Here is a 17,222-nt window from a genome sequence, read left to right on the forward strand (position 1 = left end):
TCATTTGGCACTGTGACTTAACCGCCGCCCAGCCCGCAGCACCACCCGGCTTATGAATATTCATGTTCTCCTCATAATCTCCCTCTCCTCCCCGCTGATTTCAGGACTCCACTGCGCATGTGCTGGCTTTCTGTCTACACCCGGAAGTCGCTTCAGTGCAGTGGAGTCCTGAAATCAGAGGGGAGGAGAGGGAGATTATGAGGGAGAACATGAATATTCATAAGCCGGGCGGTGCTGTGGGCCGGGCGGCGGTTAAGTCACAGTGCCAGATGAGGGCAGTAACCCCGCCCATGCAGCTAATTTGCATATCAAGAAGAAAGATGACAAAGTGCGAATGGTGCGGCGGAACCGGGCATGGCATGCATCAAACTGATCAATGTCCCCCGCACTACCAGCCAGTACTGCTGGTTAGTACAGAGGGAGCAAGCTGACAGTTTTCCTTTAAGGATAAAACAGAACACCAGTATGACTAATAGCAACTGTAGGGGAATTAATGTATCCTATATATTCCCCCAATGCTAATATAGTGCCAACATACTCTGCAGCGATGTACATTGATTGACATTGCTGACATCAGCCCCTGGCCCCGATGGAGCTCACAATCTAAGTTCAATATCATCAGAACTCATTGATAAGATCATCATAATATGTGAACTGAGCAGCTGCTTGATCTGGTAACATATTGTCAGGTTATGGAAGTGTCATGCATCTATACTTTAATATATAGGGGGCTGTTATGCCCTTTGTGTGCTTGCAGAATGGGGCAGGTTTCCTGTAATACTATCATCTCTTTTTTGTAAAATTCCTGGAGTGCATACTCTATACTAAGGCACAACAAATAACATAAGTGGCATTATAATCCATCTACCAATACTTAGGTGTAACAGTCTAGCCCTAAAAATCTGTAGTAACCCATATTTTCTAAGGTGCTTTATGTTAAGTATAAACTGATCTAACTTGTATATAGTATTCAAATTCACCACATTTAGAAAAGCATCTGTACAAGTTTCCATGTGTGTCTGTCAGTATTAGTGATAACCATAACGACTTGTACCTCAATATTCCATATGAAGGTGAATGAAGATTATTAAATATTACATATTACATATTATAGGATACACATACAAAAATAATACAAGGATAGTGGATTCCATCACCTGCAGTTTTACATACAAAAAATACTTTAATCTCACATTTTTTTAGATTAAAGTTTGACCTTAAAGAGAATAAACTTGCCATAATGGCTACAGATCAGAGAGGTGGCTAGAGATCATTCACTGTAAAGTCAACTAGAGATCCAGAAAAAGCTGCCCATGTTTAGGCCCTGTTCACATCATGTTTTTGAATGAAAAATTTAAAGTTGCAACTGACTTCTTTTGAAGAACCAGATCCAGGTGAACCCAGTTGTTGTAAAAGAAAACATTAAAAGGGAACCTGCATCATTTTGTGTCCGGTTACAGATGACTTAGTGGCATCGGTCATACATAGGGTCCCAGGTCAAAGAAAAAAAAAAAAAGTATACTGTATAGATTCAGCTGAATGGAATACTATACCTTCCAGCAAACCCTGTCGGATATGACAAAATGACACACAGTTGGCCTGCAATGGGGGTCTACAGACACTAAATGGACACTGCTTAATGTACTGTGAAAACAGCCTCACGGACTTCTCGGATCTACAACGTTGGCAGATCTACATAGAACCAGTTATTTTTCCATCACAACGTTCCTCTGACCGGCTACATTCTCTAGTCAGCTTGCTGTCTTATTAATAGGTAGCTTTTTAACCTCATCAGGATATGGAGTTAAATACTTAATTGCATAAATCATAGACTTTGAAGAGCCCGAATCATAACATCATTTTCTTGTATATATTCAATTCTTTCAGCTTTTAAATCTCCTTTAGAATTTCCTTCCAAGGGGATCTTCAGGCTGGCTGCCGGAACTGTCCATGTGACTAGAATCAATAGCTAGCAAGACCCTTTGAACTACAATGTTCCTGCTGCAAACCGATTAGAGCAGATTGAAATTAATGGATTTATAATTGAAAATGACTGGAAAAAATCTGCCATAAGTTATCGCTGAATGTCCTGCGAACGTAATAGAATATGTAATGTGTGTATTGTGACCTGTAATGTCTTATAATAAAGTGAAGTTTATGGAAGGGATGCCATAAAATACTCATGACGTACTGCACAGGATCTTAATTAAAGACATTTGTCCACCGATATGTTGTAACCCTAGGCAACTCATTTCCTAAACTGCATAGACAGTCCTGTTTATATCCCATAAATTACATAAATATATAAGAGCTCACTCTGTAACCCTAAACCTTTAAAACTTGTAAGAAAAGCATCCCATAATTGTCAGCTCAGTAGACACAAAACCAATAGGCTGTGTTTACACTGTGCGTTTTTATTTTATTTTAACATTTATTTTAAGTTTGATTGAAGAACTCATTGAGAGAGATGGGAATTCACCAATCCAAAGATAAAATACATAAAAAAAGCATAAAAATCACAACACACGGTGTGAACTCCGCCTCATACTATAACCCAACAATACACACTGAAGGAAACATGGAATCCTTTTGTTAGGGATGTTTAAAGATATATATTTAATTGGTTACAAGTTAAAAAACAATGGTGAGAGAAAAAACACACACGGGGGGGGGGGGGGGAGGACAAACAATAGGTGTCACTGCTGGCACACTTGTAAACATAATAAAGAGCTATTTACATAGGTGAGTATATTGAAATAAATAGTAACAGACTAAAATCTTAACAAAGGTGTATACATAATCACAAGGTGCATGAATAATATACAGTACCAACCTAGATAAAGGTATAAAGTGCCAGGTGCAGCAGGAGTGACGCCACCCCAACGTACGTTTCGGCGATATCCTTCGTCCTGGGGGTGGCGTCCTCTCAGTGCAAATACTATTTATACAAACATTGTCCAATCAGGGACAGGATGAACAATTAGCAGTAAATATCATGTACCTGGGTAGCTGGTGAAACTGTCTCCATTGCGGCGCATGAAGCACGAGCCGCCGAATGCCGCGCCACTTCCGGGATTCACGTCAGCTGACTCCGCCACATGACCTGTCACATGACGGGCAGTGAAAGAAGCGACAGGTCATGTGGCGGAGTCAGCTGACGCGAATCCCGGATTGGCGCGGCGTTCAGCGGCTCGTGCTTCATGCGCCGCAATGGAGACGGCCCGTTTCACCAGCTACAAGATATTTACTGCCAATTGTTCATCCTGTCCCTGATTGGACAATGTTTGTATAAATAGTATTTGCACTGAGAGGACGTCACGTCTGCTGCACTTGGCACTTTATACCTTTATTTAGGTTGGTACTGTATATTATTCATGCACCTTGTGATTATGTATACACCTTTGTTAAGATTTCAGTCTGTGTTCCTATTTATTTCAGTATACTCACCTATGTAAATTGCTCTTTATAATGTTTACAAGTGTGCCAGCAGTGACGCCTATTGTTTGTCCTTTCCCCCCGTGTGTGTTTCTTCCCTCACCATTTTTTTTAACTTGTAATCAATAAAATATATATTTTTAAACATCCCTAACAAAATGACTCCATGTTTCCTTCAGTGTGTATCTATCTCAGGAGTTCATATATGAAACCCTCCATCTACCTCGTTCCCCATTACTTATACTGCTCCCATTGTTTGGGTGGTTTATATTCAGTTGCTAGAACTAATTAGGTAGTGTGCTATGTTTTCTATTTTTATAACACAAAAATCTAAAATCTGAAAGTCAAAAAGTGCCATTTCTTTGGTTACCCCACACCACTTACATGTAATGCACTATGGTGCAAAATGTAATATGGTCCCCATTTTAATTTTAAATATATCCTCTGTATAAATGCATATTATTTATTGTTTAGTAAAGCCTCCCATTTGGTAAATCTGGCTAAAAGCTCTTAAATAAAATCCCTGTATACACCTGAAGCACTTAAAGGGGTACTCCGGAGAAAACTTTTTTTTAAATGAACTGGTGCCAGAAAGTTAGCACTCATTAACAGCTGTATGCTACAGAGGAAATTCTTTTCTTTTTGAATTTCTTTTTTTGTCTTGTCCACAGTGCTCGCTGCTGACATCTTTGTCCATGTCAGAAACTGTCCAGAGCAGCATAGGTTTGCTATTGGGATTTTCTCCAGCTCTGGACAGTTTCTAATATGGGCAGCAGGTGTCAGCAGAGAGCACTGTGGACAAGACAAAAACATTCAAAAAGAAAAAGAATTTCCTCTGTAGCATACAGCTGCTAATAAGTACTGGAAGGGTAAAGATTTTTTAATAGAAGTCATTTACAAATCTGTTTAACTTCCTGGCACCAGTTGATTTAAACAAATAAAAATAAATTTCCACCGGGGTACCCCTTTAATTCATGTTTTGAGCAGCAGTGAGCAGATCTTTTTTTGTGCTGTAAATGCAATTGGCTATTAAACTGTTCCCCAAAGGTAAACACTAGATTTCATATTTGATGCTCTCTAGCAGCCCATAATGTGCTTCCATTAAAGTAAATAGAGGACAGATTGCCTTGATAAATTGTTATCGATAATTTATATAATCCCATATTTGTGTCCCTCTAGAACCTGGGAGTGTAGAAAAGGTTTCCAGTTAGAAGGCGTCTTTTGAATTCTGTCCAGAGAAGCTCCCTCTCTTTAGTAGATCCTTTCATGATGCCTCGGTTCTCCTGTGCTCTTCTAGACAGGTATGGTAGAACTTCATTGACCGGTCCATAGGGAACATATTTATACACAGGATATCCTGCTTGACCTGTCAGGAATAATAAAAATATTACTTAATATATACACCAAAATCAAAAGGACACTTTGACCTTAGTTATATAGATTGGGCTTCCAGCTATTTCATATAGGATTATAGGTTAGATAATTGTTTTAGAGGATTGGAAATCACAAAGATATGACAGGGAAATTATGTACAAGATGTATAAAGTAGAAAATAAGAAGTCAGAAGCCAGATAAGCAGTCTCGGTTAGACAGCTGCTAGTCTTGGTTGACCCTAGTCATGTTCACACTGTGTTCATGTGTACAGCGAAGGGGAAAAAAATGACTCCCAGGCGTATGTTATACAGGTAAAAAGCTAAGATTAGAAGCACTATCTATAAGGGAGTGCTCCTAATCTCAGCTTCTTACCTGTATAAAAGACAACTGTCAACAGAAGTAATCAGGCAACCAGATTCCAAGTTTTTTTTTTTCACTTTTCTATTACTTTACTGTTTACATAAAAAAGCAAATCAATACCAATGCTTACCAAGAGGAAAACTTATCTGGTCACACATGCCGAGTAACTGTCCAAAATACACTTTTCTCTCTTCAGGATAAATACCTAGCTCATTCATTCTGAAGAACAGAGAAAGGAAAACCAGTTCAGCCATTGGCAAATAAGACAAATCTTTCACTTATATATTCTATGGTGTTTTATAGGTATTGTTCATGCTCAAAATTATAATATTTTTGCTGCTTGGACAATAATTGTATTTTTTAGCATGAAATATCATAAGTCGCCATTCTGTTTGTACATTATCATATCAAGGCCAGCAAATACAGTGAAACCACTCCCTTATCCAAACCAACTTTCAGTCTGCCATACATTATGCATTCTTTGAAAAGACCACTCCCTTGAAAGACCACTTTTCAAAGCAATTCCTAATCTAATTCTGAAGGTGGCCTTTCAATTAGGACTAAATGTAACATTTTTTTGTTGCATAGCTTTTCCTGTGATCTAGAGGACATACTACATTTATATAGTTCATTAGGATGAAAAAAATACCAGAGTCCATCAAGTTCAACCACCTCCTCCTGAAAAGAGTTCCACAGTCTCACTGCTCTTACAGTAAAGAACCCCTGTCTGTGTTGGTGTAGAAACCTTCTTTCCCCCAGCCATAGAGGATGCCCCCTTGTTATAGATACAGTCCTGGGTATAAATAGATCATGGGAGAGATCTCTGTACTTCTGCCCCCTGATATACTTATATATAGGTATTAGGTCGCCCCCATGTCAGTTGTCCCCAGTATTTTGCCATTAAAGGGTTACTCCAGTGGAAAAAAATATATATATTTTTTTTAATCAACTGGTGCCAGAAAATTAAAACAGATTTGTATTTTATTTCTATTTAAAAATCTTAATCCTTCCAGTACTTATCAGCTGCCATATACTCCAGAGGAAGTTCTTTTATTTTCGAATTTCTTTTCTTTTTGCCCACAGTGCTCTTTGCTACCCCTCTGTCCATGTCAGGAGAGGTTTGCTATGGGGATTTGTTCCTGCTCTGGACAGTTCCTAAAATGGATAGAGGTGTCAGCAGAGAGCACTGTGGACAGACAGAAAAGAACAACTCAACTTCCTCTGTAGTATACAGCAGCTGATAAGTACTGGAGGGATTAACATTTTCTAAAAAGAAGCAATTTACAAATCTGTTTAACTTTCTGGCACCAGTTGATTTAAAAAAAAATATAAAAAATTCCAACTGGAGTACCCCTTTAAATACATATTCCCAGCCTGGATGTTTCCTCCCCATGTACATAATCTTACATTTATCAGTATTGAAACTCATCTGCCACTTCTCAGCCCAAACCTCTATCCTATGTAAAAAGATTGCTTCACTGTGACATTTAGCAGATGTAGTTGTGATCAGCCAAAACATAACCATGGCTTTCCTAACTGGAGACGCACAATGGTGCCTTATATTTATTAGTTCAAGACCTTCTGGATATATTATGGCTTGAGATCATTTAGGGAATATGCAGTACCTACAAGAACACTCCCTTTATAATAGAAGGCAAGACTTGACTCTGGAAAAATAAATCAATAGAAACAAATAACTGTATAAACAGAATTTATTAATGCAGTCAGTCTACTTCGATCAACCACGTTAGGCATTCGCCGAAGAAAAATTAAATCCACTGTGTACATAATTTGGAGCTAGAGTAAGCAAAGAACAAGAATTATAGAGCCTGTGTGTTGTACCTGATGGATCAGAAATGAAATATTAAAAATTGTGGATACTACAATTGTCCTACATGGTATGAGTAATAAGACTAAGTAGTTTCTGTCAGAACATGACGATATCCTTAGCATATGTCAGTACCTTTTATATACATTTCCCAGTTCATGTGAATAGATTTTACGGTGTAAGACCACAAATATTAGGCTGCTTTCACACTATAAAATTCATCCGTTTTAAAGATCCGTCTGATGTTCCGTCATGAAAACCCTGAAAATCGGCCGTTAAAAAATCCCATTATAGTCTATGGGATTTTTACATTATCCATTATAGTCCGTTATTAATAACGGCAGTTATTTTGTGACGGAAGATAGTAACGGGAGAAATAGTGCATGCACTATTATTTTCCGTTCATTCTCCCTTCACAAAATAACGTCCATTATTAATAACGGACTATAACGGATTAAAACGGATAATGTAAAAATCACATAGACTATAATGGAATTTTCTAAACTGCCGATTGTCAGGGTTTTTGTGAAGGAACATCAGACGGATCTTTAAAACGGATGAATTTTATAGTGTGAAAACAGCCTTAGCTGCAGGAAAAAGTGTGTCTTTGGGAATTTTTTGTGTGGGGGAGTCCATAGATCTTTCACACTGAACTCAACCAACCATGCCTTTATGGACCTTTCTTTGTGAACTGCGGTACAGTCATGCTGGAACAGAAAAGATCCTTCCCCAAACTGTTCCCACAAAGTTGGAAGCATACAATTGTCCAAAATGTCTCTTCATTGGAACTAAGGGGCCTAGGTCAATCTCTGGAGCACAACCCCATAACCTTATCCCTCCTCCACCAAACTTTACAGTTGACACAAACAGTCAGGTGGGTAACGTTCTCCTGGCATTTGCCAAACTCAGATTTGTCCATCAGACTGCCAGACAGAGAAGTGTAATTCATCACTCTACAGAACATGTTAGCACTTCATCAGTGGCCAGTCACAGTGTCCTTTATACCATACCATCTGACACTTAGCATTGTGCTTGAAGATGTAAGGCTTTCATACAGCCTCTCCTTCATAGAAACCCATACCATGGAGCTCCTGGGGCATAGTTTTTCTGCCACTTTTAATGCGAGATAAGGTTGTGAACTCTATGGTAACTGAGTCTGCTGACTTTTATGCACTATGCAGAGGAAAAGTGGTGTGGTTGCCCATAGCAACCAGATTGCATCTTTATTTTTTTTTAAAGAGTACCTGTCATCAATAAAACTTTTGATATTGTATTCCTTATGAAAATTGAAGCCTATTTGCCATATATCTTCATAAAAAAAAATATATATATATATTTCCAGCACTTTTTTACTGTTTAAAAAGTGGCCACTAGGGGTCTCTCTTCTATGGTGTTCAGCAGGCTTTGCATAGTCTCCGGACTTGTGCGGGTCTCCAGAAGTGCGGGTGGGGCAGGACATGAGCACGGCTATGCTCATCTCTCGCTCCCTGCCTGTCAATCATGCAGGTGGGAGCGAGCGCTGTGATACCCAACACCCCCTGCCTCTTGTCCCCTCAGATAGGCTATGCCTGACCATCAGCGCTCACTGCAGCTCTGATGGTCCTAGGTGACAGGAGTGATAGGAGTGTGGCACAGTTATCTGCTCTGATCGAGGTCTTATATTACTCAAGGCTCTGATGTCCCTTCTCTCTGTATGCCTCGCAATGTGCATAACATAGAGGAGGAGACTCACAGCCTGCCTGCCGTGATCGGCTCCCTGTTCTATGCGCGCTCCCAAGCGCAGCATAGAACAGGAAAGGGCGAAAGCGTTACTATGCAGGCTTCAGGTGACGTCACACTTGCCGGGTAATGCCCCCCCTGCAGCAGCAAAAGCAGAGAGACAGTGAGCAGAAATTATAAAGCCATAACTAGAGGAATAAATGGCGAAATTAAAAAAGAAAAAGTGATCTGGACTCAGGGTGAAGAGGGGAACACACAGAGAATAATTATCCATCTTTACTTGGTGGTAGGTACTCTTTAAATGGCCTCTGAAAAATAGAAGAAGCAATCTGCTATGGGCAACTGCACCACTTTCTCTGCACAGGTTTTGATAAATCTTCTCCTAGGTGCTCTAGCGCTCTGCAGCCCTGCTATGATATAAATGATCATAGAAGATAAAGAGGGAATTTATTTCATGAACTGACTTGCAGTGGCGTCCTAAGACAGTACCACAATGGACTTTAGTGAGCTCTTTAGAATGACTAATTATTTCATAAAACTCTGTAAAGGCAGACTGCATGGATAGGTGCTGGAGTTTATATAACTGTGGGACTGAATGAACAACCTGTTGGGGCCCCAGACTCATTATGATCAGTGACGAGATCAGTTCCTTCAATCTGATAGGTTTCTGTATTTGATGCAGCACGATATGCTATTCTCATTGTCAAGAAGAAACAATAGTGGCGAACATGTGTGGATAAAGCCTTAATTGAACCACAAAAAACATTGTGTGCGATAAATAGGCTTTGTTTTTGTTTTGTTTGCTTTTTTCTTATTGCACTGGATTGCCAGAAAGGGCAAAGCACCTTTTGATACCAATGCCAGTCCTGGTTCACATATTCCTCTCTAGATGATGCAACTTTTCAAGCTGAAGAAAGTGCATACATGCTGAGATAGTTTAAGTATTTTTTTTTTTAGATTTTAAACATATATTATCTGATGTAGGGATCTAAAGTTTTATAGTCTTACACAGAAACCTGGAATCAGGTAGTAAACTGCACCTTTAGAATCATTTTTATTATTGTATGACACAGCTACTTATTTGGAATTAAATGGTTGCTAACCTTTTAACATACATTACATAAATCAATAGTACAAGCTCATGGAAAAGACATCTTATTCTTATCCTATTCTCCATATGAACATATCAGGCCAAATAAAAACTATCCTGAGGTAGTCACTGACAGCCCTGGCACAGCTGATGTCACAGTTCTGCTCCCTCTGCACACTGAAGTCTCGCGCATGCCCAGGAGCACTATCCCTGGGGCATGAAGCTGCTTCTGGACTCAGGAGATTAGGACCCAGAGTGCCGTGACTACCGCATGTCCGGATGACTATTTACAGGGCATTAGCATATGGTGCAAGACAGTTTTAAACCTACTTGTCTGCACCATTGGGGATGGTCATTAGGACTTGGTAAAAAAAATAATTTTGTTGCAACCAGTTATATAGGGCAAAACCTAGTGACAGCTTTCCTTTAAAAAAAAATATATATTTTTTAACGGTATCCACTAAACACAGCAGCTACTTGTATTCCTATGATTGGGGGGGGGAGGGGGTCATGCTGATGCAATGCTAGGCATCAGTGAGCTTATGACTACTGAAAAATAAAGTCCTTTCATGAACTAAATTCAATAGTCATATCTGCTAGTCAGTTCATTCAATAAATGAAATCCATTAAGAGATGAAGGACTGCCTACCTTTTCAGAGTGAATTTTACTGTGTTTTCATTGTGAGAGGCTACCATCACATTAGCTTTGCGATTGTGCCGGATCTCCTCCAAGACATAATCAAGGCATCTGTAATATAAAAAAGGGTATAATCAAAACTCACAATAGCCTCCATGATTTCATATGAAATTATACACCTACCAAAATTATACTTTCCATTCAGATGCTGACTGATTTTTTTTCCAGCAGGTTAATACATTAAGATAAAATAAAATAAAAAAAAAACACTTTTTAGAGACAGAATGTCCTAAATTTTTTTGGGAAATTACAGATTGGAGCCCGTTACATTTAAGACATTAACAGAATCTAAAACACTTTTCTTGTGCCAGAAACAGATTTTTATGAAAGATGAAATTACAATTTATTATAGAAAACCCAGCATATTCTATTTCACAGATTAATATACATTAACACTATCAAGAACAACTTAAGTAGTAATTGCATCTAAAATAAGTGACTGTACCTGGAGTATTGATGTGTTAGTAATTTGTGTCTTTAAAATATACGCCAACAGATTCATGGTTATTTCAAATATGACAAATTAAAAAATATTTAGTTAAAATAAAGCCCTTGTTTAATGAAGACAACTCCAGTCCATATATCCAGTTAGGGCATATATCCTGTTAGAGCCAGTCCCCATTGTGGTGGACTCAACAGTCCTTGTCTTACATGTACAACCACAATGTAATACTATGTTCCTCCTGTAGTCACAGCTTTATTGGAAATTCCTGGCCCAACAAACTCTCTCTAAAATGATATTACTGGCCGTCCTGGCAAAACCCTAACAATTTCACATCACTAGAGTGCAAAAAGATCTGATCTACACAGTTTGATTCGATTAAAACTTTTTCAGTTTACACAATAGGAAAAACACATGCAAACGCCACCCCCGGACAATCGTATAGGCATTTGATACATGGATGATAACTTACCAATTCTAAAAATACAAAACACTTCAGCGGTACATAGGTACAAAAAGTTAGTAAACAGTATATTTTTGCACCTATACATCCGTAAAAGCATCCCACTATCTGAGACTGGGATACGCAATCCGAGGTTTCCATTGGGCATTATATTTTTTAAATGAGCCATTTTTTAGATAGATAGATAGACTGTATGTTTAAGTTTGATTATAGAAGGCACAGTGGGGCTCAGCCAGGAGAATACAATCATCTCTCTGGCTTGGCACAGTGTCTTGGACTTTGTTAATTTAAAATAATTATTGGGTACAACTTCTAGATAGCCCATAAATACAGGTCAGATTGTCTTTTAATGGAACCTCTCCTGTACAAAGACTTTTGATATGTCAGACATCAGTTGGGGTCTGATTATGAAAACGAATCGGGAGGAGTACGCGTTAGCAATGCAAGGATATGGGGCCATCCATGTCTCAAAAACAATGGACCTGATCTACTATTGTAAACCCCCGTTTTGTTGGGTTGTGCACCAGATCCTGGCGCACTGCGCCAGAATTTAGAGGATCCAACTAACTCGCCATTTTACTGAGAAAACCCGGAAAAGGGGCGTGGCTGCTGGCAGAGTGGGCGTGGCTGCCAAAAAGATTTTCACAAAAAACAACATATTTACTAAGGTTTCCACAGAAAATGTAGTGGATTTGAGCTGAGGAAAACCTGGCATATCAGAGCATGTGTAAAAAAATAAATAAATAAATAAATAAAAGCAAAATGTAGCGAAAAATGCTAAATGTAGGAAAACATTAGTAAATACTGTGGAAAAAAAAAATTAGGGAATTAAAACCCACAAAGAAAACTACACTCCATTCATAGTAAATCAGGACCAATGTGGAGACAAACAGCCTCATTAATCTCCCAGGTCGGGGTCTAAACACTCCCAATACTGATTTTTATTTTTTATTTTTTTACAGGTGTGCCTTAATCCTTTTAAAAGTCACTTGGAAAGTGGTTCTGCATTAAGTGCTTTAATAGTGTAAATTAGAGACCTTAGAGGTTTCATCCAAAAGGTCATCTCCAGTCTACCATGTGAGGGTAATGTGTTCAAGTTTCCAGCTCCAAGAAGCAGAATTTTCTAGCCAGTGGAGGAGAAAGCTAAACTAAACCCTAAACAGATTTCAACAGTTCTATGGTCGCAACTGCATTCCCACTAACAAAATGTATACACCAGAAACTTTTCAGCCAGTATATCTGCTAGTGAGATGTTTCTTAAAGGGACAGTGACCAAGTTCTCACTTATCTACTTAGAAAGGGTAACATTCCACACAAGAGACTGAATTGAATTTGCATAGAGCATCAATTTGTTGCCACGTTACACAAGTGTCTGGATTTCCACACTACGGGGACGTCATCATTGACAAAAGATTGCTTGGGCTTACAGGGGAACATTAGGTTATAATACACACAGCTTTTAATTGTGATAAAAAAAAATTACCCACTATAAGTCTATAAAATACAGTACCAAAATATTCTTGTATTTTACACTTTGTAGGATAATGGTGGTGCTTTTAAAATAACCTGTTTTCTTGGAATTGGGATACAAAATCTATTTTTTCAGCAGCACCTGTGAAATGAAGCTCAGCCAGTCTGCAGAATTTCTCTTTTTGGCTCCGATACCCATAGCTAGCAGTACTGAAACTAATCCAGAAGATGTTATTACTAAACTGTAATAAGCCATTCTCTGCAGGCTGTAAAGCATATGTCCTCAACTTCAACCAGAACGTAAAGCACGCCCTTGTTCCTGATAAGTGGGCTACAAACGCTTGCTGCGCATATAATAATAAGCGCAAATGGCACATACAGCCGATTAAAGGGTTAGAATAGTGTTTTATGGTCACACAGTGTTAAACTGTAACTGGAGTTTATACAAAAAATCACAGTAGTTGTATACAGTATTAGACTACTACATTTCATAGAAAGATAGTTTAACACAGATTATTAAGTGAATTTGGACACTTTAAAAATATAAATTATACACATTTAGCTCATGGAGTCAGCTTTGTATTGTACTGTCACAGACATCAATGTTGTTTACAGCGATTGACGCATTATTAACCCAAAGCTGAAAAGGTCTCGTCCTCTTTTCTCAGAAGTCTATGTACACCCAGATTTCCTCTTTTTACATCTTTTAAAGGGGTACTCCGGTAAAAAACTTTTTTTTTTATTTAAATAAACTGGTGCCAGTAAGTTAAACAGATTTGTAAATTACTTCTATTAAAAAATCTTTATCCTTCCAGTACTTATTAGCTACCTAATACTACAATGGAAATTATTTTCCGTTTGAAACACAGAGCTCTCTGCTGACATCATGAGCACAGTGCTCTCTGCCGACATTTCTGTCTATTTTAGGAACTGTCCAGAGTAAAAGGAAATCCCCATAGCAAACATATGCTGTTCTGGACAGTTCCTAAAATGGACAGAGATGTCAGCAGAGAGCACTGTGGTCATGATGTCAGCAGACAGCTCTGTGTTTCAAAAAGAAAAGAATTCCCACTGTAGTATTCAGCAGCTAATAAGTACAGGAAGGATTAAGCTTTTTTAATAGAACTAATCTGTTTAACTTTCTGGCACCAGTTGATAAAAAAAAAAAAAAAAAAAAAAAAAAAGGTTTTCACCGGAGTACGCCTTTAAGTTAAATATTTTACATTGTGGCCGAATGGAGTCTTCCTAATGGGAAGACTTCAAAAATATGGATATAAATGAAAAGGAAATCTGTCATTAGTTCTGAGCCCTCAACTGCCGACAGTTTCACATAGAGAATCACTATCACAAGTGCCCGGGAGGAGAACCCTTCATTGGAAGTGTCTATAGAGTTCTGTGTACCAAGCACTTCCAAGCCCCCTCCTCTCAGCTCTAGTGGTCTCCTAAATGGACATTACAGCTGTTACTCAGAGCTGAGGGTCTCGTAAAGCTATGGTACAGAGAGTGCTGAAGACTTCGCTATGGGGACTTCGGAGTGCAAGACACCGCAATACTTTTTTTTTCAGTCATGAATCTTGCACGGCCAGAACTCTCCCCATTCTCTCATACATTAGAGCGGACCTCTATGCAGGTGTTCCCATTGCTGCCTCCGTTCTGCAAGGCAGCACCACTAACCACTGAGCCACCGTACTGTATGTAACCAAGATAACCACATAGATGTCACGGTCTTGCACTTGTAGTTTATCTATTACACCACCTTAGACCAACATTTCGGTCTTGGCTATAATAAGAGTTTTACATTTTTCAGAGCTCTCCTTTTAGCGCAGAATATTTAATGCACTTCAAGGGATCGAGAAGGCCAGTGCGAAGGAATAATATATGCAACATAAAAAGGAAGCAGAAATTGGATGTTGTATTATGCTAATAAGTAATTTACTCATCATCCTCCCATTGAAATTAGTTTTCATACAGCTGGCTGATTAACTGAGCCCTGCGCAACTGGATGGATTCTTGGCAGTTTCATATAGACTTTTTTTTATTTATCTGGCAAAGATTTTGGCTCTCTCTGTATAAAGCAAAGTATATGCTTGACATTTAGAGTCTGCCATAGCCCTAGGCTATTCGTGCAAATAAAAATAATGCGACAGAAAAAAACAAAAACTGTGTTAAAAAATTATTTCATGAACAAATTATTTAGTGAGGTCATTGAAGTCAATGTAATAAAATCCATTCAAATTGCATACAGATATTAATGGCCTCATCCCCCCCCCCCCCCCCCCCGAAGCTGCCAGTTTATTCCATCAGGACTGAAACGCAACACAAAGAATCTGGATTAAACAGAATAAAAACCAATGAAAGTGACATGATGACAAAGCTGAATTACTGGAGGAAAATATTAGAACAATGCAATAAGTAGAGGATTAAGATAGTTGTGTGGGAGCTGGGAAAAAAACATGTATACACCTAATGGGGGACACCCAATATTACATCTCGAAGAGAAGAATAAAAAATTAAATTCTAAAACTGCATAGGAAAATAAAAATAAATAAAAAAATAAAAATTTGTCAGTGTAGGAAAATGTATCCTCTATCCAAAGGATAAGTGCTGGGACCACCACAATCTCCTGCATGACGCTGCGACAATCCTTGTGCATGGAGCGGAGGTCAGCACATGCCCTCCATGCATCTTTACAGGAGAGCCGAAGCGCTGTACTCTGTGCATATCTATGGGAGAGTCTGAGATACCAGAGGGTGTGTCGACCACTGCTCAGTGTGGTGGTGGACACAGCTCAGTGCATGGGGAGAGCAGGGGGCCGGGCAGGAGATCGAGGGGGTGACCCAGCAGTTGGAATGACCCCCCCCCCCCCCCCCCCCCAGATCGATCAGTCGCTTATCTCCTATCCTTTGGATAGGGGATCTATTTTTCTAAACTGGACTACCCCTTTAAATGATATTTGGAGATCAGGGACAGAACCATTGCCCAACAAACAGAGCATCAGAAGCATAGTACTAGAAGCCAGTGTGTCCAGTGTGTTTACACTGGCCCAATTACACTACTGCATCAATATATAAAGTGGATTGTATATATTAAGTAAATACTATGGATGCACTATTCTACTGGGTTAGAAAACACAAGGCGCAAGAAATATTAGTGGATTAGTCATCATTAATACACCATAGTGAGGCAGATTTACTAATAATGTCTAATACCTAGACTAGATCGTATGGACATCTGGTAGATTTCTCACACTGCCTTATGCTGTGGCACACATTCAGCCGGTCTAGATCTTCTATTAATTGGCTTACATTACGGCAAAATTTGAACAACGTTTTTGGCTTGTTCAAGTCAGGCCCACTTTATTAATATGCCATGGCCCTTGTTGAGCAAGGTAGAAAGCGTATAAAAAGGTGTCTGAATCACATAAGAAAAGTGGTGCAAGTCATGTTAGCCAACTTTTGGCAAAAATTGTGCCAGAATTAAGACTTTTTTTTTAGAATAGTAAATATGCCCCAGTGTGTACCAATATGCCAAATATTTAAAGAATTAGCAAAACATAGTTCTTAAAGAAAAATAGTACCACATCTGTACTCTGGTTGTGTGTTGTATTACACCCGTTCTCCGTATGTATGTGGTTCCATTGATATGAATAAAGCCAAGAGTGACGCTATTTCTGGATGAAAGCAGCTATGTTTTTCTAATCCTGAAAAACCCCAATAAGCTTTTAAGTGAATAGTAAATTAAACAAATGGATATATTTGGGGTGGCATTGCATTTTTAGAGTTTTGCATTAGCATCCCTGACTCTGAGTGAACTAGGCACTCAACATGGCTGCGGAAGACTGTACGTGCTGTACTAAACATCTGTTACTTTAAACTGGGCATCATTGGTTTCCTGACACTGCTTGTCACTTGAAGCCTTGTCCAGAATAATGCTCAAGGCTATCTTTATATAGCATGCAACTAATATGCCAAATGTATCTATAGACTTTTATGGACCAGAAGTAGGCCAAAGAGGGTCCTTTGGCACAAACTTGGACAAAATGCGTTGCCATAATTTTTATGCAGTAGATGGATGGAATAGTAGTAGTCCACTAAAAAGCCTTCCTGCAGAAGTGGTCGCTGCAAATACAGTGAAGGAGTTTAAGCGTGCATGAGATAGGTATAAGGCTATCCTTCATATAAGATAGGGCCAGGTACTATTGATAGGATTCAGATTATTGGGCAGACTAGATGGGCCAAATGGTTCTTTTCAGTCGACACATTCAATGTTTCTATTTAACAGTTTTGGAAACAGCATCCAGATTAAAAATAAATAAATAAATACATTTCTGCCAGTCAATGGCAT

General features: G+C 38.8%; 1 protein-coding gene and 1 long non-coding RNA gene across 4 annotated transcripts in view; one reads left to right on the top strand and one right to left on the bottom strand.

Annotated features, from left to right (window-relative positions):
- Positions 1–17,222, top strand: part of LOC130281947 (uncharacterized) — an 87,082-nt gene that overhangs the window by 25,382 nt on the left and 44,478 nt on the right. For 2 of the 3 annotated variants that reach the window (XR_008846176.1, XR_008846173.1), the window contains exon 2: positions 4,615–4,736. This is a non-coding gene — a long non-coding RNA (uncharacterized LOC130281947). Of the gene's footprint in view, positions 1–4,614; positions 4,737–12,370; positions 13,595–17,222 lie in introns of those variants that run through there. The other variant, XR_008846174.1, reaches the window with a different exon arrangement.
- PRODH (proline dehydrogenase 1) overlaps positions 3,552–17,222 on the bottom strand; it is a 125,385-nt gene continuing 111,714 nt past the window's right edge. The window contains exons 12-14 of the mRNA XM_056529716.1: positions 10,456–10,554; positions 5,300–5,388; positions 3,552–4,801 (exon numbers count right to left, since the gene is read on the bottom strand). Of these exons, the coding sequence (XP_056385691.1) occupies positions 4,611–4,801; positions 5,300–5,388; positions 10,456–10,554 (379 nt within the window). The 3' untranslated portion in view covers positions 3,552–4,610. The remainder of the gene's footprint in view (positions 4,802–5,299; positions 5,389–10,455; positions 10,555–17,222) is intronic.

The sequence above is a fragment of the Hyla sarda genome, chromosome 1 (assembly GCF_029499605.1).
Source record: "Hyla sarda isolate aHylSar1 chromosome 1, aHylSar1.hap1, whole genome shotgun sequence".
Classification (NCBI taxonomy): domain Eukaryota; kingdom Metazoa; phylum Chordata; class Amphibia; order Anura; family Hylidae; genus Hyla; species Hyla sarda.